The sequence below is a fragment of the Bufo gargarizans genome, chromosome 5 (assembly GCF_014858855.1).
Source record: "Bufo gargarizans isolate SCDJY-AF-19 chromosome 5, ASM1485885v1, whole genome shotgun sequence".
In the NCBI taxonomy this organism is placed as follows: Eukaryota; Metazoa; Chordata; class Amphibia; order Anura; family Bufonidae; genus Bufo; species Bufo gargarizans.
In genome coordinates this window covers 55,279,605-55,302,157 of record NC_058084.1, presented here as the reverse complement: position 1 = coordinate 55,302,157, position 22,553 = coordinate 55,279,605, and the positions used below count along the sequence as shown (strand labels likewise).

Sequence of the window (22,553 nt, the reverse complement as noted above, 5' to 3'; positions counted from 1 at the left end):
AGCTCTGTGAATGCCTGCCTTACACTGACACACAGTAGTGAATAGTGTAGCCTCCAGCTATGTAATATGCTATGTGGCCTCCATAAACTTCTCAACAGCGCCATCTAGCGGCTGCTTCCTATAGCGACCCTGCAAATGAATGACATTCAATCTGAGCAATAACAGCCCTCCAGAGAGGAGTTAAATCTGATTTTATAAACTTTGCCACTGTCCAGGGGGGCATTATTTCTTGGAAATCTGTACCATAAAAAAAAAAAAAACAGCACATATTGGAGCCTCTCTACATCCCCTACGAACTTCCAATAGGAAAATAAATCCCAGAAGAGTAAAGTTGAACGTCTTAACGTTTAACCCCTTCACATCTGGAGAGAATAGATCAAGCTCCTTCCTCCTCCTGGGTTATTAGTAAAATGAATGCTGTGATATATTATTGCGGGGATGACATTAGCTCTCTTTGGCAAGGAGTCTCAAAACTTGGCTAAAGTTCTGGTTAAAAAGTTTAGCAAAAAAAAAAAAAAAGCCCCCAAAGTCTTGTCTCCCTCCTGAGTGCTGATCTCCACGTAGAGGAGACCAGGTGGTGACAACATATGTGTATTTGCCTGATTTGCAAATGGTTGCAATTATGCTAAGTGAATTGCGTTGTTTTTTTTTTTTTAAGCCAAGTCAAGAAAATCTTTGAATGAGCGACTTTTTTTTTTTTTTTCTTCTTCTTCTTCACAAGTCCCCACCTCCTTGGTCCCTCCGCCCCTATTAAAGTCAGGATCACCACCAGCAATTTGCACTGGTTTAAAGACCCCCTCTAGTTGAAGGAGGAAGAAAGCCTACAGAGCAAAAGGAGAGAAGGGGGGGAAACGTCAAAAGAAGGTCTGGAAAAGATTACAAGGAGACATTGGCTTTAAAGAGGACTTCAGAGTGGTGTGTGAGCTCCACACTGATGGTACAGCACATCTGGATTGCCCACTTACATGTGCACTGCCAGGCTCCCTGTCTACCAGCAATGACAAAGAAAAGGCTCCTTTAAGGCAATTATTTTCTACTTAGTCTAGATAGATTTTTTTATTTTATTTTTACAGAAATTGGACATCTCTATTTTTTTAAAAAATATTTTTACCACTTGCTTGCTTGAAGTGGTAAGCCTTTGCCTTATTACTGCCTCAACCAAAGCTGATCTTTTTTTGACATTACCTCAGATTTGGGACACTGAAGACCACACATCAGACTGCAGCTCCTGGGACCCTGGGTTTCTCAAGGTAAAACAAAAAAAAAGTCCTGCAAACTTTTTCTTTTCTTGTTTCTAAGAGTTTCAGAATGGATGGCTTAAATGTGTTACCAGTCTTGGGATGTCATGCCCAGGGTTGTCAGGACATGCTGAGAGTTGTAGTGTTCTATAGAGATGCAGGTGAGAGTGTTACAATGTATCCGCTGTATTTGTAAATAGACTGAAGTGATACACATTGGAGAGGTGCGTTGATAGAATGTGTCCATTCATTTCTCCTCTGTGTCTTTCCTTAGGACTGGGAAGTTGGAGAAGACGAGGGGGGTGAGAGAGGGCCACTTATAGCCTGCAGGGATGGAGGAGTACGTGCCAGGGTCTTGTCTAAGCATGGGGGGTGTCAAATCCAAACCTCAGAGGCAATGACAAAAGGGTTTAGGGTGATGTGACACAGACACCTCTATTATGATGAATTGCAAATGCAGGGTGGGCTTTTGTCAGGGGGGTCTATGTATTGGCAGCGGTGACTTCACACCTCACCAGCTCAGCATTTCAATGAAAAGAAGTCAAGGCTGCTAAAGCTTCTGCCGAGATAATTGTATCAAGGTAGGGTTGGCTAATGCATACATGATTGTTAGTGCTGACATAGATTGTATCAAGACAAGCATCTTCTGCACACAGTTCCTTCTCAGGGTTCTCCTGGCTTTAGTTGTTAGGCACCACATGGTGGGAGATGTGGAAACATCTACTCAAGGAGATACTGTATCAAGGGAGGATGGACTGCAGAATACATGCATAGAAAATGTGTCATGCAAGCTGTAAGTGCGGAATACAATGTATCAAACGTTTATAAGCTGTAGGATACAATGTATCAAGCATTTATAAAGTGTTAGATACTTCCTAGGATACAATGTGTCAAACATTTATAAGCTGTTGTATCTATCCTAGGGTACATTGTATAGTTTAGAAGCTGTTGGATACATCCCAGGATGCTTTGTATCAAGAATGCATGAGCTATGTAGTACTTGCTAGAATACATTGTATTAAGCTTGCATGCCTTGTAGAGTATACCCTAGGAAGCATTGTATTAAGGATGCTTGAACTATTGGATGCATCTTAGGATACATTGTATGAAATGCTGGTTTCCTAGGGTAATTTGTATGAAGGATGCAGAGGTAATTGGATGCATCCTATGAACCTATGCATTGTATCCAGGGGGCATGAACTGCCCAAAACCTCCTTGCACCCTTTGAATGCAGTATATCATTCATCACAAGAAGACTGCTGTCTGTTGCAGTTCCTTGTCATGGTCTGTAGCCTCATGTATAACATGGCCTGGAAGGTTGGATACATCCCCGCTTTGGTTGAGACAGATTTCACCCTGCATGCTAGACTTCTGCAGATGTTGCTGCTGCAGATCCCCGCCATGCTCCGTAGTTTTGCTCTGAAATGTAGCAGATGTTGTACCTCCTTAATTCAAGACTATTTCATGTTGGCCAGGGTGAGGTTACTGGCAGGTACTCAACATCTTAGATAGCCACACTGTATTATAAAACCACATGGATGATCCCTCCCTGCTTGGGCTCAGAACCAGAACTGTCTTGGAAGCAACAGTATTGAGGATATTACAGTCTATGGGAAAAGCAAGGTCATGAATAGACCAGCCCATGGACTGACAAGTCATACAATGTGATTGCCCTGGATGTCACTGTGTGTGTCACCTGAGGCAGTCTGTAAGTACATTGGGTTGTATGGAGCAAGCAGACGGGTTCTTGTTGTTTGCTCAGCGGTGAGTTGGGCCATTTAATCCTGAAATTCTCTCTCTACACAGAGCCCAGTGTATGAGACTTGGCTCAGCTCCTGCCTTGCAAGCAATGAAGTTGCCTCTTGTACTCCCTGATCCGTGAGATCCATGTGGGGGAATACCTTTGACGTCAGGGGGGTGTAGACTCCCCTTAGTGACGCAGTGGTCTTCCTTCTTGGGATTGGATGGATGGATATAGGCTGGGGTTCCCTAGACTTTATAGGTTACAGCTGAAGGGAGAGATAACAGAGGGGCATGGAGAGTTTTACTCTAGTGGTGACAGCTCGGAGATTGCAGGGCCTTCATCCTGGGGATGGTAGGACATTGGGAGGAAGCTCTTATCTGGGCAGATAGATTCCATTAGGCATTGTGGGGCATTTTTCTAGATTAGAAGGCGTCACAACCACCTCTTCTGTTATCTGTAACTTAGCTATGTATAGAACTTGTCTGGCTTAAATCCTTCTATAGTCTTCTAGCAAGAATAATAGTGATGTAGTATCTATGGACCACGGAAGCAACAGTAGTACGGCCATTGTGAACAGGTTTCCTATCTATCTATCCGCCATGGTACACCCTTAGGCCTCTTTCACATGTTAGTGATTCATGGAAATGTGCTGTCCGTGATTGACTGACTTTAAAGGGGTATTCCCATCTCAGACAATGGGGGCATATCGCTAGGATATGCCCCCATTGTCTGATAGGTGCGGGTCCCACCGTTGGGACCAGCACCTACAACAAGAACAAAGCATGGAGCACTGTGGCTAGAGGACCCCAGATTTCCCAGGGTCTGTCCACCACCAAGCACTGCTTCGATAGAAGTCAATGGGAGCGCATCGTGCATGCGCGGCCACCATTCCCATTCATTTCTACGGGGCAGACGGCAATAGCTAAACCAGTGCTCGGCTATTTTCAGCGGCCCCATAGAAATGAATGGAGGGCAGCTGCGAATAGGGGTGTGCCCTCCCTTCATTTCCCGGCTCCGTTCTAAATGTAGGTGTGGGTCCCAGCTGTGGGACCAACACCTGTCACACATTGGGGGCATATCCTAGCAATCTGCCCCCATTGTCTGAGATGGGAAAACCACTTTAATGTCTGCATTCACACAGATAGTGGGTTTATGGTGACACCACGGAAGCATGCGCTATTATGTAATAGTCTATGGGTCTATGAGAACCATGGTCACAACAAGGATGACGTAGTTATGGTCTACAGTTGGTGGCCCTTAGGTTTTGTACAAATGATTGTACAATTGCCAAACTCCCCTAGTGGTCATTTAGAAAATTACAATTTAGGGGTAGTCTGTTTCCATCTAGGGGGAGTATCTAGTAGCTTAATATTTTTATTTCAGTTTTTGTATATATACAGTGATGGTCAGTTTGCAGTGTTCGCCAGTGAACACATGCGGGCTGCCATCTTGAGTCACCCGTCCGGCGATGCTACCTGTGCCTATGCCGGGAGCAGGTCTGAAATCAAATGCGGTCACCGGGAGCAGGCAGTTCTGAGAACAGCCCGATGAAGGCCCCCGGCGGCTGTTCTCGAAACTGGCTGCTCCCGGTAACTGCATTTGATTTCAGACCGGCTCCCGGCACAGGTAAGGGCTTACCTGTGCATCGCCGGACTTGTGAGTCTTGCTGGCGAACACTGCGAACTGACCATCACTGTATATATATTTTTTTTATTTTGGAAAAGGAATTGTTTTACATTTTGCAGCAATGTAAAACTTATTACACCGCCCGCAATGAGAATTTCAATATTTTTCCCATGCAACCAAGTCTCATCATTATTTTGTTATATATGACATCTTATGAATCCAGACGTGGACAAGAAAAACAGAAGAATGTGTCAACTCAATGCGTTATCTGTATTATAAATATGAATCTATAAATATGGGTGTAACATGGCTGAGTTTGTTGGTAAAGCAGAGTTGGGTTTGTCATGCAGAGCAACTCATAGTAATGTATCTGCCAGAAGCTGAGTGCTGAAATACTATGTAGCAGACAGCTGTACCACGTGGAACACGTTTCCCACATTAACCATTCCAATACTGGCGCTACTTTTTGGGGTTACCACCATGAAATATCTCAGCAAGTGTTGACAGCTTTACATGCCAGCCATATCCAACAATGAAACATGTGTTTGAGCAGTTGATGAGTGAGACAGCATATGGCCAACAAAGGCCAACACCTCTCGACTGTCACGTCCTCCTCATCGCCTCATTGACCTGGGAAAGACTTTTACTTGTCAATTGAGGTCTTTAGCGATTGTTTCACAGCAAGCAGTTGGAATCGATGCATTTGTATGGTCAAAGGAAAATAGCCAGGCCAGATATCAGGGTGCTTGCCCCTCATCGTTATGGAGTAGGATTTTGGCTTGCTGGGTGCAATCTCTTGGATTGGATGGACATATATTGGCCTGGCTATTTTCCCTTGTCATTTCCTGAAGCTTGTTAAAAAGTGAGATTGTGACTAAGGGGCCACTTCCACAAGGTGCTAGAGAGATGTTTCTCTTTTCTCTTGAGCGCATTGTTTTCCCATGGAGCATTGTCATGGAGTGCTTCCAGTAAGTCTCCACTCAGGGCTGGTCTCCTTATGGAGAGCCAGTACCCTGCCTAAGCAAGTATGGTCAATAGAAAAGGTGCAGTGGACAAATCTCATAAGAGCACCAAATATCAGCAACCTACAATAGGGCTATTAATATAATACTCAAGACATGGTGTCATATATAGTAGAACCAAGAGCCTTAGACTGGTCACACATCTAATGAAAAACGATGGTCATTGAAGTACTTACCTATTGTAAGATACTTAGGATCACCCATGACATCTTCTCATTCTTTCTCATTTTCTCTATTCAACTCAACCTATTTAGTTATATATTTGCTAGTTTCTAAGGGCCAGTTATTTCTTATTTCTTTCTATAATCTTCATTTTCCTTATTCAACTCAACCTTGGAACGCCCATGCATGAACAAGTTGTCCAAAGTTTTGTCTCATTGACTTGCATCGTAACAGAATGATTGGACACTACAAATGTCAGAGGCATAGACCTTGGTAGACCATGTAGAAGGACCTTAAATGAGGAATCAACTGTGACTTTGACTACAGGCATTGACATGTTCACAATAGCTAGTTCTATTTTTGCTCATCTCTATTGGGCAGTTCCTTTTCTCTCCCAGAACTTTCAGTTTTAATCCTAATTCCATAATGCCTGGCCTCTCTAACACTTGGCAGGAGGCAAATGATCTTTGGGACCACTGCAGACATGATATCATTTTCCACAGCGAGATTGTGTATGTATCCAGCCACACAGGCTCTGGTGGGTAATCAAGTTAGTTCTACATTCTTTATATTAATCCATCTCTTCCTATTCATTTTATGTGCTTACGCTCTACAAGGATTATCACTTTACTTTTTTCACTCAAAACAGTATAGCATTGTTTCAAGCTTGTTTGCTTTCCATGTGCACATGTATGTGGTTAGAAGTCTGTTAGAACACATGATTTAAATATTTTATGGGTATGGATAAAAAAGTTGGAGCTCCTTGATGTACATATAAAAAAGCTCTGTCCATGTGTCTCATCCTAATACCACTGACCTGGAACAGGAGGGTCCTCCAAGCATGTGTTATCCCACTTAATCAATGCTTTATAGAAGAGATTTAACCCTCAGCTTGGTTCCCTCTTCCTTGATTACTCATTGAGTTAAAGCATGGGCCAGTCTTGGGCTCATCTCTATTTGGACCCAAGAGCATCTTTAAGCGCTGCCTCTATGAAATGAATGCCCTTGAGATGCTTTGATTTTTGTCAATCTGAGTCAGGCCCATCTCTCCTTGGACCCAAGAGCATCTTCATGGGTTGCCTGTATAAGATAAACGCCCTTGAGATGCTCTAAATTTTAGGTCTTCATGTAGTATAGGTAGCCCTTTAGTGGGAGGACAGAATATTCTTGAGACGTCAGTCTTTGCTAAGAGTCTTCATTGTATCAGACTGAAAGAAACCTGCAAATAGACATGCAATGCCAATTAAACATTTGAGTAGTCCCAAACCGACTGCAGGTTTTGATGTCTCACCTACAAAAAAGGTCTATTAGAATGTTTTATTTTACAGCGATGACTTGGATTTACTTCACATAAATGAATAAAAGTTAAATGCTCGAGCTATACATTTTACAAGTTTATGCTTCACAAGGTTGGTGGCAACATCAGTTCTGTAGTGTTTTTCCATAATCATCCTGCTGGTGTCTGGTCATTAGTACAGGCATGAGGTAATGGTCTGAGCCCCGTCATCTTTTTCTTTGATTTAGGTAAATATTACACCTCAATTACAGCTCCCTTAGGGGTTGTCACCTAGCTTTCATAGCAAAATATCTAATCATATGTATTATGAGACATGTGTGCTCCTCAGGAACCTGACATCCACCCTTGGAATGTTAGTGGTGACCATATATGAGTAAAAATTATATTACAAATGGCTTGATAAAATCGGTATCAACTTGATGACCATAAATCATGCACCTTATGGAGCTAGATAATAATTTAGGATAAGCACCTATATTATGCAAAGTTCATTAAGACCTCTTTCACATGTCTATGTCCGTGATGACTTCTGTGTCAAGATAGTCAGTGGTTTATCCGTGAAGATGTCCGTGAAGGATCTTTGTTTGGTCCATGTGTCCATTTTTTGCCCACCGTGAGTCATCTGTATTCCACAAACACTAACAGAACACGGATGCCATCTGTGTTGTGTTGGTGGTTTTCACAGACCCATAGACTTCAACTGGCTTGTTTGGTCCACAGTATGTACCTAAGTATATCATCTCGTCTCCATTTTTCCACTGGCCCACATTCAGTGGAAAATCATAAGAACATGGAGAACATGAACAGCACACGTTTATGATTCACTAACGTTTTAAACAGGCCTCAGTTGTATGAGATAGAAAAAACATGGCTGACTTCTTCCAAAAACAGTACCCTACCTGTCAATGTCTTGTCTGGTCTTGCAACACAAGACCACTGAGATGAATGAGGCTGAGCTGCAATATCACACACGACCTGTGATCAACTATGGCGCTGTTTTGGAAGAAAGCAGCCATATTTTTATGATTATGTGCAACCCTTTACATTTCATAACAGTATAATACCTATGGAGACAAGCAAACCTAGTTTATTCTGCTGTGCTTTAATTTCACACAAATGCGGTCTGACTAGAGACTGTGTTCCATAACATTACATGCCCCGGCCCCTGATGTTAATTACATTATATTAGCATGTGGCACACCAGAACCTTTGATGGATGACCCTGCCCAGTGCTAATGTTTACTATAACCATACCTTTGATATACACTGGGCACTTCCCATAACAGGGGCTGGTCTCGTTGCTCCCCTGTCCTTTTTCCCAGGATCGCAGTTTGTCCTGAAAGGCGATTTTTGTGATATTCTATGAAAGTACAGGCACTTTTTTGTGGGGAAAAAAAAACCTGCTTCTTGAGGTAAATTCATCACATTCCAGTAGCACAGTGAGGCCTTTAAATATCCTGGCTTTCTGGCACCGAACAAGTCGTATGTGTATGGTTCCTTCTTCTCGGGAAGACTTCTGTAATGTACTGTGCAGAGCTGCTGCAACATACTGCTACTAAACAACTCCACCAAAGAGGAAAAAACTCATTTTTGTGCTCCGTCCTACAAGCCAACCTGTCTCAAAAAGTTTGATGCCGCTTTTGAGTGTCTTTGGGAGCTTTAGGGATGTCTTCTGCCTGGAGATGCTACTATTTCTGAACTGAGGTCCTCAACGCTCTATCTATAGACGTCACCCACATCATGTGGCAAGGAGTCATGGCGATATCAGAATGTCTTATCTGTCTACAACTTTAAACTTTTAAGGGTTATTCCCATCTGGGACATTGATGGCGCATTGCTAGGCTGTGCCATCAATGTCAGATAGGTGCAGGTCCCACCTCTGGTACCCACTCCTATTTACAGAACAGACCCCCCCAGAGTGAAGGTGAGTGTACCATGCAAGTACAGCCACCCTCCAGTCACCTCTATGGGAGTTCTGAAAATAGCTGAGTGCTCAGATATATCTCAAATTTGAGTTTTTGACCCTGCTTCATGGCCAGATATGTCTAAGATAGGAAAACATCTTTTGGAGGATTGTCAATATGCCCCCATAGAATAAGATCTTTGGCCAATGTCATTAAAATTGGCATGCTTGACCAACATGAACCTAATGACTAAAGGCGGTTTAAGACATCAAAAAGTTGACAGATATGACATTGTAATATCCCCATGAGTTGCGCCACAAAATCCCTTTTTATTTTATCATCTCCAATCATTTTTTCACCAAGGAGATAGGTGACTGCCAGATGTGTTTTAAGGTGGCTCTACACTTAAGAAATGCTTGTTTGGCTAGAGAGCTATCCCCCATACATGCATTTTTACTTGGCTTGGTTAACCATGCATGCAGTGTAAATGGGGAAAGAGTATTAAGCCAGTGTAAGATACCTCTCTGGAGGCGACTTATCACGAAAATGTGGTGCATGTTGACATCCAACTGTCTAATTCTTCTGTCAGTGGAAAGTCAGGGCACCCCCTATACATATTAGACCATTGGCCAGTCTCACCAAATTGTCGGGTTTGTCTGACCTTAATCTAATATGTAGGACGGTGGACCACCTTAACGCCCTGACATTAATATTGGCTCATGTATATAGAGAGGTCAGAAGAGAAAGCAACCATCTGAGCCGCGGAGGAGACATATCAAACATCTCCATGAAGTTTTTAGGCCCTTATTCTTCTACAGCTTGCGCAAAAGAAAACGAACTTACGTCTGAAGCTTTAATTTTAGTAACACAAATATGCAGCAAAATTTAATACTGGACAAACTTTAATTCAGGAAAATCTTGAATTCTTCCGTTATGGCTGCAGGACTAGTTATTAAATATACACTGACGTTTTTCTCTTCCTGCATTCAAACGACTTCAGCATGTGCTTTGAGCTGGAAAAAAGCGTCTTAACTCAAGGCTAATCCTACAATGGACATTGTAACCCTGGAGTCGGCCTGCGTCTAAGTAATGTTTGGGCTGGTTCTAGCTGTACAGGAAAGGCAGAATTTGCAGTTGCATGATGTAACGGGGTGGTGTTCCAAAAGCTGGCTGAAGCCAAGAGATGATGTGAGGGGAGAGAAATCAGAGCATGCTCAGCTGGCTGATAAAATACAAAGGGAAGAAAGGCCAGAGACAGCTTATCATACCGTTCCCAGGACCTCAATCTCTACCCACAAATAAAAACAAACTGCCACCTAAGCTCATAATCTGGGCTGTCTCGGGGGTTCTTGAGACTGATGGAAAGAATTACCTATAAGATCGGTGCAGTGCCTGTTCAGTCCTTCTACATAGAGGCTACACCCAATTTTAAAAACTATAATGGCTATTTATTTAAAGCTAGAACATACATAAACAGGTTGTCTCATCTCAGACATTGATGCCATATTGCTAGGATATGCCATCAAGGTCACATAGGTGCAGGAACTCCCTCCTATATTCAGAAGGAGGCCCCCAAAGTGAATGGAGAGCAGCCTTGTAGGCGATGCCACCCTCCATTCACTGCTATGGGAGCACAAACATGGTTCCCTCACAGACACCTTCACAGATGAACCACTGACCATCTTGTCGTGGATGTCATAGTGGACATGTTAATGAGCCCTAATAGTGATAATCTGAAGATATTAAAACCTATTTTAGTTCTCCCAGTACTAAAGCTTTCTCTTCCTCAATAACATACTATAGCTATAGGCCTAAAGTCCTGTACACATATGAGAAAAGTCAACTGAAACCCCCAATTTTGGCAGGATTGAATGATTATCTTATGTGTATAGAAACTTCCCAAATCTTCCCAATAGATGATGTCGGAGGTAAGAAGGATGAGTCATGTTGAAATTTAACACTGATCCATTTGTTCTTTGGGATAATAAGTTGGCTCCAGAGATGTCTGATAGCAACTTACCCCCTCTCCATATTCACAACACATGCACATGCTGAGCTTAGCATGCAAGCGTATTGAGAAGAAGGGAAAATTATCTGTCTAGGTTTGTCAACAGATATTAATGATGTATGACGTCCATAACAACAGATAAAAGTCTTTTATTGTCTTTGGTCATAGGTAGAAAACTGCCAAAAACCAGTGATGAGCGGCAGGGGCAATATTCGAATTTGCGAATATTTGGGTAAATATTCATCATATATTTGCGAATTCTGGAATTCGTGAACTCCAGTCATTATTTTCTTGATTGCGAAAATTGACAATCGGAAAATTTGCGATACGAAAATTTGCGATCAACACTACTTCTAAAGTCAAAGATATTGCAGCCTTCTCATTGGCCCACAAGCAATAAGCAGTGAGGGATCATGGGTACTGATGAAAAAAAATCTAGAATATTCGCGATTACGAAGATATAGCACTATATTCTAGATATTCGCGAATTCTCAAAGTGCCAATATTTGCAATAAAAATTCTCTATTAGAATATTCACGATCAACACTACCAAAAACCTGATCTGACATGTTTTGGGCATTGGTCTGGTTTGGTCTTTGTTTTACGGGAGATGTTTTTTGTAATAAACAAAACAACTAAGCCATGTGCTATCACTGTCTTCACGAAAAGGAAATATAAGAAAGTTCTACCATTGGAAATGGGATATGAAAACCCCATGAATATAATCTTCAAACAAACATTCACATGGTTGATAAACGTCATGCCTCACCAATATGACCTTGGTCCACATGAGCATAGAGCTAGACATGTCAACTATTTGAAAGCTAGAACATGCATAAAGAGGTTGTCTCATCTTAGACATTGATTGCATATTGCTAGGATATGTCATCAAGGTCAGATCCAGAAGGAGGCCTCCATTGGTCTGCCACTCATGACTCATCAATATGACCTAGCTACAAATGAGTATAGACCTAGATATATTGACTAATCATTCTTTGGACTGACATTCAAATTTACTAGTGTATGTCTAACTGACATCCAAAGCTTTTCTGGTAGAAACATCTGCATGCAGTCTATGTGTACTCAATGAGTTTATGATTACTAGATATGACGTTGATGGGTCTTTGTCTTATGTACTAATTTGAAGTACTCATTTACTTTTCGCAATTTTGGTTGATGTTAGAAGCCATCAAGTTTTGTTATACCTCTGTAGGGTGAGGGGTCAGCACGGTGACTTTCAGCATTCATATAGTTAAGAATAATTGGACATAATGTTCCATGTGTGATTGTATATTTTTGTCTTTTCAGATGCATTGTGAACGATTTATATGTATCCTTAGAATAATCGGAACTACCCTCTTCGGAGTGTCCCTCTTACTAGGAATTACAGCTGCTTATATTGTCGGGTATCAGTTTATCCAAACGGACAACTACTACTTTTCTTTTGGACTATATGGTGCCATATTAGCACTACATCTCCTCATCCAAAGCCTCTTTGCTTACCTAGAGCACAGAAAGATGAAGAGATCTCTTGAAACCCCTATCAAACTGAACAAATCAGTTGCCCTATGTATTGCTGCATATCAAGAGGACCCTGACTACTTACGAAAATGTTTACGGTCTGTGAAATGGTTGACCTATCCAGGAATGAAGGTCATCATGGTCATCGATGGTAACTCGGAAGATGACCTTTACATGATGGATATATTTAGCGAGATTATGGGGAGCGATCGAAGCGCCACTTACGTCTGGAAAAATAACTTCCATGAAAAAGGTCCCGGGGAAACAGAAGAGTCGCACAAAGAGAGCAAACAACAAGTCACTCAGCTGGTTCTAAACAACAGATACGTGTGTATCATGCAAAAGTGGGGAGGAAAACGTGAAGTGATGTACACTGCCTTCAAAGCTCTGGGCCTAAGCGTGGATTATGTGCAGGTAGGTAATAAGTTGCTGCATGTTCGCCAACAGAAATATGTCCTAAATAAAAGGCCCTTTGTACAATCCGTGTAGAGTGTTACAGGATATGCCAGGCTCTAAGTCGACACAGTGAACCATTCAGGCTGTTTAAGACACATCGTGCCCCATGAAAGTTGGTTTCCCCCTTGTACAAAGAGGCCGAGCAAACTGTGAAGTGAAATGAAAGTGGATAACGTCATCCTGAGAACCGACAGGGTGCCACCTTCCACCATAGTCCTTCCTCCCCCTCCCCTCCATGTGTTCCTAGAAAGCTATGACACTCCTAGAGGATTATGCATTCACTCACTTGCAATCAGAGTGAGCAAATCTAATATTCACCTGAAGAGGTTTAACTAATACTTACATAGGGGGCACTTTATTTTTTTTTATAGCCAGGTGGCAAGTAGGCTATGGACCTCATATAAAGACATTACTGACATGAGCATAGCTGCTAAAACAGCTGGTTTTAGAATTAGGTAATGGTGGGAAATACATCAGGCAATAGACGTGATCTTCTAAGTACCTCCCACCCCCACCCCTTGTACCACCCCCCCTATTACTGTCCCTTAAAATATAACTAATATTAATATTAAAATTATAAAAAGTTACTGAAAAAATATACAAAACCTTAAAGGTTTATGTGAGCTTTGTTGGGCCCATCTAATATTAATCATGTTTAAGAGATTTTTTTTATCCCTGAACATCTTTTTTTTGGGAGACATTTGTTTTACAAGAAAAAATTATATTTTTCTATCAACATAATAAAAAAAAGGAATATGAATATTATTACCCTCCATTAGAAAATGATAGAGCATAGGCCCTCAATATCGCTACAGTGAAGGGGCCTCACTAAAGAGGTGCAGAGATAACAGATACATCTAGGAAGGCCTAAAGGCACACCTGCCATTGGACTTTAAATGGTACATTATAGAGGTGGGCTATGTATTTGACTATGTGATAGAGTCCAGGGGCTTCAAGTTATACCTCTGCTATGATACCTATGAATGCACGCAAAATTTCCCCAATGTATCAATCAATGGTTTTAAAGAAGTGAGCCTATCTTTGACGGCAGTACATTCCCTATTTACAAGGGGAGGTGTGCTGAAGACAAACGATTTTTGTGGTTCCATTAAGTATCCAATTAGCCAATGGCTCATTTTTCAGCTGCTTGGTGGGATCTTTAGATGGAAAGATGATCCAAAGAATGAATAGTCCTACAAATGTTCATTCACAATCATGTGAAAGGGCCTAAAGTAGTCAGGACAGCTAGAAGGCTTGTTAGATATCTCAACTTAGCTCCACTTAACAACCATGAGGGCTCAACAAGGAGATGGACGTGTATTTACAATATTTTTAAGCCTTTAGATTGAAGGTGGTGTTAAAGCGACCCTCTGGTTGAAAAGAAAATCGCATTAACTGGGGAACAAACAAAACACTTATCTGGTGGCATCTTATTAGCTGCAGCTTCGGTCATCCAAAATGGCCACACCGCTTCTAAGACTATCTGATGTATATTGTGCATTTGCTAGTTCTAGACACTTCCTGCTGCCCTTGGGCTGGCCAGTACTGCTCACATGGACAATGATGGCCAATCCAAGAGCAGTACTGGGGGAACAGAAAGTTGTCTTGGACCACTAATGCACAGTGTACATCAGATAGTCTGAGAAGTGGTGAAGCCAACTTAGATAACAGAAGAGGAGCCTGAAAATTAACAAAACTAAAGCTAAAAAGGAGGTCACCATGTAAATATTCTGTTGGTTCCCCAGTTAATGTGGATTTTTTTCTTGAGCCGAAGGGCCACTTTTACTGGGGACAATTACACCTTTACATCATTACTAGGGAAAAAGCAAGTTATGGTAAAGCGATCTGTGCTAGTTAGCATTGAAATAAGTTAAAATATGATTTATTATTATTTTTTGTATTCACTATTTTTATATTTCGGCCACAACCCTAAACCTCTAGCTCCAGTTATAGAAAATATACCAAAAATATTTTCCCACAGTTGAAACAAAGCTGTCCTTATATTTTACAAAAAAAAGCACAAAGATGAAACACATGTCGGGAATGTTCTTCGGCGCTACATATGGCGTACACTTTTCCCTTTTTACTCCCCAGCACCTGAAGTTTGGCAGCATCTTGTAATGTAAGTTGAGGTCAAGTTGCTTTAACCCCATAAGCCCTAGACTGCGGAGCGTCTGTAGCCATGACGAGCACACAGCATTCTAGATCTTCTGGTTGTTGGCAAAGGTGAAACCCAAAATGATTTTCTCTTGAGAAAATCGTCCGCCCCAAATCCCTCAGCCGTATCACCTTCCAAATCCATTTGACTGTCTCATAGCTACGAGTCAGGCGGGTCCTCTTATCCCCTAGGATCCTGTTGTATAGGGAGGGTCTCCTTGCCCCAGCACATAGAGTACATCTGGTGAAATTTTTTTCAATGTTTGACGTTAAATATGTGAGTGTTCTAATCCCTAAACAGTCTAGTGGCATTTTTCCAGGAAAACTAGGCTCTCGGTGTAAGGCAGGTTTTATTCGATTATTCTTTTTATTTTCTGGCTCGGCATGAACAGTCGTGTAGGAGGGTTAAATTTGAGCAAAAAAAGCAGGCCTTATCCATTTAATGTAGAGAAAGGGATGTGCAAGGAGGTGTAACGTCTGGAATTATTTCTTTTAAGCCAAAGACGTATTTCTCAAAGCTCAGTCGAATGTCTTGATGCCTAATGACGCATCGGAAATTAAGAACGAAGCAACTTAGCAAATATTTTTGAGGAAAACACAACTTGCCTATACCGCGTTGATGCAGACCAATGAGTTTCCCTGGGTTACACCAATTATAAACAGTTCCTATGTAGTGCCTCATCCATCTGCTCCTCTTCTACTGTGTATAAGTTAGCAAGAGGATGGAGCGGAGAGAGCGAAGTTAAATTTTACTGCAGGAACGGACCATATTTGTTTGTTCTCGGTAACCATGGAAACACATAGGTCTGCATAAGTGCTGTATACACAAAATTGCAGGAGATTGTTCATCACAAGTATTGCTTCATTAAGGAACCTCATTGACCTCAAAGGGTAGGACCTCTCAAAGGCCATCATGGTTGACCTGTGAATATGAATCTGAGTGGTAGAGGCATAACTTATTGCTTCTGTGTCTCAATGCAAGATTTTAACATTAACCCTTTCCTGACGCAGCCATTTTCAATTTTTCTCAGTTTCGTTTTTGACTACCTGCCTTCCCGGAGCCATAACTTTTTTATTTTTACGTTTACATGAGTGCTAGTTATGTGCCTGCTGATTGGTTGAAAAAAAGCAACAATTTGAGTATTTTTGTATTTCTTGACTACACATTTCTCCTCTGTCTTTGGTCGGGCCTGACTGAGTTTATTTAGATTTTACGACTCAATATTCTGTTCATTTCAGCCAAGCGCAGAACAGCTGCAAATATTCTATTTGCTGAGCAATGAGATAGCAATAAAAATGACACAATAAGAGCCTGTTGCTGAAAGCGGTGTCATCTCATCAGAGAAACGAGGCATAGAGACCCATGTTAGAGTTTGTGTTCCTCTTCCATTGCAACACGACAATACGTAGCACCTGCAGTGTCCAAGTGGATGGGGATCGTGCTTCAGTTATACTTAACTCATGACAGCTTTATATGAGAGACAGAACCAAAAGCTTACAGCAAAAATTCCCCAAAAATTGGGCCATCATAAAAACCAAATCAGATAATTTAAATAAGACATAATAAAAAAATTCATAATGAAACAGAAAAAAAATGTCAATATCGTTATAGATTTATAAATTACTTTTTCTGTGTTTAACTTTCATATCCTGAATATTTAAATTTTTTTATGTTTTTATTAGGTATGTGATTCGGATACAGTTCTTGACCCAGCTTCATCCGTTGAGATGGTTAAAGTATTGGAAGAAGACCACATGGTGGGAGGAGTAGGTGGAGATGTGCAGGTAAATTTAAATTGTGATAATTATTATAATTTTCTTTTTACGTTGTCAGTTTATATACTAGTCAGTCATGTATTTGTATATACAGTGAATCCAAGTACATAAGAACTGAGGCATATTTAGGATAACCTTATTTTTCTGCCCTTGTCTATCTAACTACCGTAACCAAGGCAAATCAGCTTCCTGGCAGGGGGGCTGAAGATGTATGGGCACAAGTTCTGGGGCCGAGGTAAAAACAAGCCATATTTCCTGGGCCAGAGTGTATAGAGTTCTAAAGCAGCAAATTGAGTCTAACTACAGTTCTGCTTATGGTGACTTGCCACCCTTTGGTTATGTCCATGTATGCCGCAGGACAATATTCATAAAGATATTAAAAACATTCACTAAACGTTGGATTCCAGTTCAGGGAAAATATATAGATATAGCCCAAGCAAAGAGCATAATTGCAGTTCTATGTTCAAAAGGGTCATCACTGACCAGGATTTTGGCATAGAATCTGCAACGAAACCCAAAGACCATCAACCTCCAATGAGCGGCACATCTGCAGCAGAAATCCGAAGATCAGCTTTGGGATTTTTAACCATGGAAATACATGTCAAATTATTGTTTGACAAGGGAACATTTTTGTAGGGGTGAAAAGAAAATTGTCGCACTCATTCCTCTATTGCCTGAAGGTGGCTCAAAGTTGGCAAAGGGGATGTGCTATGAATAGTAGATAATGATCCAGGGACCAATGTTTGCATCAGTGCCAGGCCCATTTTGCTTCTGGCTCAAGCAAATTCCAAGTTAAATTGGTCACATTTCAATGATGCAAGTCTCAGCAGTCCTGTAGGGCTCTATGGATATTATACTGTATGTCTCCCAAACAAAAAGGTTGGCGGCTGTCTATTGCCAATAGAGATGTCTGATTGTAACCCTAGCCAGACTGTGTATAGCCTGTCATTTCCAGGAGCTCCTTGCTGGTTTTGGCTAGCACTATCCCTTTGAAAGCAATACTCCTTGTAGTCACTTGGATGACATGGGGTTTGCTGAAATTCTAATTTATGATTATCCTGAGGACTGGCAGGAAGTGCAGCCCAGCTAGACAAGCGGTTGTGCTTTTACAATTACAATAAAATATGACCAATGGAGGAGAAATACTTTAGATGTTCCTTTTGATGTTCTGCTCACTGGTCTATTGTTCCTTTGCCTCATACATATAATTTAGTCTGATGTCATTCTCAACCAGAGTCATTATTTCTGTATTAACTCTCATCCATGTATTTAGATAGGATACTGATGTATAATGCCTTTTTGTATTTTTAGATCTATATTAGTGTCATTTTCTAATTGTACCTTACGTCTATGTCAAACTCATACTTTTGAATCATGGATGCAAGTTGAATGACTGTATGCAAAACTAGAAAATGTATCTTATGGGATTGCAAAACATGCATATGTTCCTCCAAAAACAGCATCATTTCAATAGGGATGAGCTGAAATACCACAGACATCCTGCGGACAGAAGTGGCACGGTTTTTGGAAGAAAGCAGCCATCTTTTTCTAACCTCAATCGCCTTATAAGGAGTTGAATAAAATTAAATACTTCTTATCTAATTTTCCTATAAACTAATAATTTGTATTTTCTCCACACAGATTTTGAATAAATATGACTCGTGGATCTCTTTTCTAAGTAGCGTGAGATACTGGATGGCCTTCAACATCGAGAGAGCCTGCCAGTCCTACTTTGGTTGTGTCCAATGCATTAGTGGACCTCTTGGGATGTACAGAAACTCACTGCTGCATCAATTCATAGAAGATTGGTACAATCAAGAATTTTTGGGTTCCCAGTGTAGTTTTGGAGACGACAGGCATCTAACCAACAGAGTTTTGAGTCTTGGCTTTGCAACTAAATACACAGCACGATCCAAATGCCTTACCGAAACCCCTATTGAGTATCTAAGGTGGCTTAATCAGCAAACACGTTGGAGCAAGTCCTACTTCCGTGAATGGTTATACAACTCCATGTGGTTCCACAAACACCATTTATGGATGACCTATGAAGCTGTGATCACCGGATTCTTCCCATTTTTTCTAATAGCCACTGTAATCCAGTTATTCTACCGAGGTCGCATATGGAACATCTTGCTCTTTTTGTTGACTGTGCAATTTGTTGGCCTCATCAAGTCTTCTTTTGCCAGCGCTCTACGGGGAAATATTGTTATGGTTTTTATGTCGCTCTACTCAGTGCTTTACATGTCTAGTTTACTACCTGCCAAGATGTTTGCCATCGCGACCATCAACAAAGCAGGTTGGGGCACATCGGGAAGAAAAACTGTTGTTGTTAACTTTATAGGATTGATTCCTATAACCGTTTGGTTTACAATCCTTTCTGGGGGTGTAATTTACACCATATGGAAGGAAACAAAAAAGCCATTTGCAGAATCTGAACAGACAGTTCTCATAATCGGTGCAATACTATACGCGTGCTACTGGGTGATGCTGTTGACTTTGTACGTGGCTCTAATCACAAAATGTGGCAGGAGGAAGAAGGAACAGCAATACAACTTGGGAATTGAAGTATGATGATACTCAATTGCCTGTATGCAAACTTGTCGAAAGCCTTAAGAGACTATTTTTATTTGTCTAGGAGTATTACGGACATGAAATCATGTCTTTATGGGAATTGCAATACTGCTGCTGGGACTTGAACAAACACTAATTGTGGCTCATTTTCACGTATTCAATGCCAAATACTTTCAAGAAAATGAAACACAACTTTGAACCAGGGCTCTCCTCGTTTCGGGACAGGGCTATTTTTGTGCACTTTTTAAATTGTGCATTTGCCTGACAGTGTTATGTTCCATATACCTCACTGGTCATGCTTATGTCTGGGTGGTCAAGGTGGAAAGGAGTTGGAAAGCTTTTTAGGCCTCATACATGATAGGATCTTTTCTAATTTTTTCCTCTGGAAAAGTTCCTAGTAAGTGGGCCAGTCGGCTCTAGCAATACACTTCAACTTTATTTATAAACTATTTTATTTTTAATTTTAGTGATGGCTCTTTGGTCATCAATTATAAATGCCAGGCGTGCTTTAAATAAAAGCATAATGGCTATGCTGTATTTTTATATTATTGTATTAATTATTGTGTTTTATTTGTATGCCAATGATTAAAGTTTTTACATATTTTATATTTTACATATCTGATAAATCATTTGGTTCTCTATTCTTTTTGAAATGTGTTTTTTTTATTTTACTGATACTGGCCAAAATGTGAAACTTTATAACAGTTCATATTGTTCATCAAGAATAAAATAATTATTTGTACTTTTATATCTCTTTGTATTCATGATGTTGACAGCGCCTATTAGTATCATTTCATCTGTTTTCTGGGAACATTTTTGAAGGTTCAAATTTTGAAACTTGAAATTCATAAATTTTAAAGGAAATGACAATTCTTTTGGCCAATAAATTTGGTTGCATTTTTACAGTTTAGCAAATTGTATACAATTGGTTCATAATTGCCAAAAATAATGGACAGATTCTGTTCACATTATTTTTTTTCCTCCTATGTAATATCAGTAAAAATGGTTGCATACGTTACCTAATTGTTTGCATGTATATTTTGTGGGATCCTTTTGTATTGAAAGGTACGCTGAAGCATACCACCCAAAATTATGCCACAAAAAGACTATTTTGGTAAATTTCAGACCCATTATAGTCTATAGACACCTTCAGCAGATACATTGGAGCATTTCCAGACATACTGTATATGGGATAAACATGACATCAACATTACACCTAATTTCACCTGTATTGACCATATACTGTCTAGTCTGACCCTGTTAGTAGGCCACCCCTGAAAATTGGGGTGTCATTTTACATATACCCATGCTGGGTGAGATAAATATCTCGGCAAAAGACAACTTTTCCCATTTTTTTTATACAAAGTTGGCACTTGACCAAAATATTTCTCTCACGCATCAGGGGTTTCTCTCACGCAAGTTAGCGGAAAATGATGATTTTTTAAAAAAATTCTAGGCACTTGCCATGCCCCTCATAGAATACCTTGGGGTGTCTTCTTTCCAAAATGGGGTCACTTGTGGGGTAGTTATACTGCCCTGGCATTTTAGGGGCCCATATGCGTGAGAAGTAGTTTGAAATCAAAATCTGTAAAAAATGCCCTGTGAAATCCGAAAGGTGCTCTTTGGAATGTGAGCCCATTTGCCCACCTAAGTGTCACACATGTGGTATCGCCGTACTCAGGAGAAGTCGGGAATGTGTTTTTGGGTGTCATTTTACATATACCCATGCTGGGTGAGAGAAATATCTCGGCAAAAGACAACTTTTTCCATTTTTTTATATAAAGTTGGCACTTAACCAAGATATTTCTCTCACCCAGCATGGGTATATGTAAAATGACACCCCAAAACACATTCCCCAACTTCTCCTGAGTACGGCGATACCACATGTGTGACACTTTTATGCAGCCTAGATGCGCAAAGATGCCCAAATTCCTTTTAGGAGGGCATTTTTAGACATTTGGATCCCAGACTTCTTCTCACCCTTTAGGGCCCCTAAAAAGCCAGGGCAGTATAAATACCCCACATGTGACCCCACTTTGGAAAGAAGACACCCTAAGGTATTTAATGAGGGGCCTGGCGAGTTCATAGAAAATTATTTTTTTTGGCATGTTAGCGGAAATTGATTTTTTTTTGTTTTTTCTCACAAAGTCTCTCTTTCCGCTAACTTGGGACAAAAATTTCAATCTTTCATGGACTCAATATGTCCCCCCAGCGAATACCTTGGGGAGTCTTCTTTCCAAAATGGGGTCATTTGTGGGGTGTTTTCTACTGCCCTGGCATTTGAGGGTCTCAGCAATCATTACATGTATGGCCAGCATTAGGAGTTTCTGCTATTCTCCTTATATTGAGCATACAGGTAAGAGATTTTTTTTTTCCGTTCAGCCTCTGGGCTGAAAGAAAAAAATGAATGGCACAGATTTCTTCATTCGCATCGATCAATGTGGATGAAAAAATCTCTGCCAAAAAAAAAAAGGAGGGGAAAGGCGTCTGCCAGGACATAGGAGCTCCGACCAACATCCGTACCCACTTAGCTCGAATGCCCAATCGATGTGGATAAATAAATCATTGCCGGGATTTTTTATTTATTTTTTATATACAAAGTGTTTGCCAAAGCATATGAACACCGCCACCTCCTCAGCTCATAAGCCTCGGCAAACGTATCTTTTACTGCAGAGGAGAAATCTCGTCTTGCAGCGCCGCATACACCGACTTGCGTGTAATCTGACAGCAGCGCAATGCTTCTGTCAGAATGCACATCAGTGCTGCAGCTAGTCGATCGGTTGGTCCACCTGGTAGGTAAAAAAAACAAAACAAAAAAGAAAAAAACAGGCCGCAACGCAATAAATTTATTAACTTTATAATAACTTTTGAACAGAACATATAAACTTTAACTTTTTGAACTGAACATTAACCTTTTTGCTTACTGGTGATTTTTATTTATTTTTTACCTTTATAGGACAAACCTCCTTCCCCATGGGACAATGTGCAAAGCGCAAATCGCCCAAAGATGTGGCGAAGTGCATTATGCACTTTGTCCAAGGTGAAAGGAGAGGTTTGCAGCAGCTGTGTGT

At 40.8% G+C, this 22,553-nt stretch overlaps 1 protein-coding gene across 1 annotated transcript; it reads left to right on the top strand.

Moving 5' to 3' along the window:
* Positions 1-794: 794 nt before the first annotated feature.
* On the top strand, positions 795-20,176 carry HAS2 (hyaluronan synthase 2). Its single transcript, XM_044293838.1, has 4 exons — positions 795-1,250; positions 12,310-12,936; positions 16,819-16,920; positions 18,553-20,176. Exons 2-4 carry the CDS (start codon positions 12,310-12,312, stop codon positions 19,480-19,482), a joined length of 1,659 nt encoding a protein of 552 aa, XP_044149773.1. The 5' UTR covers positions 795-1,250; the 3' UTR covers positions 19,483-20,176.
* Positions 20,177-22,553: the final 2,377 nt, after the last annotated feature.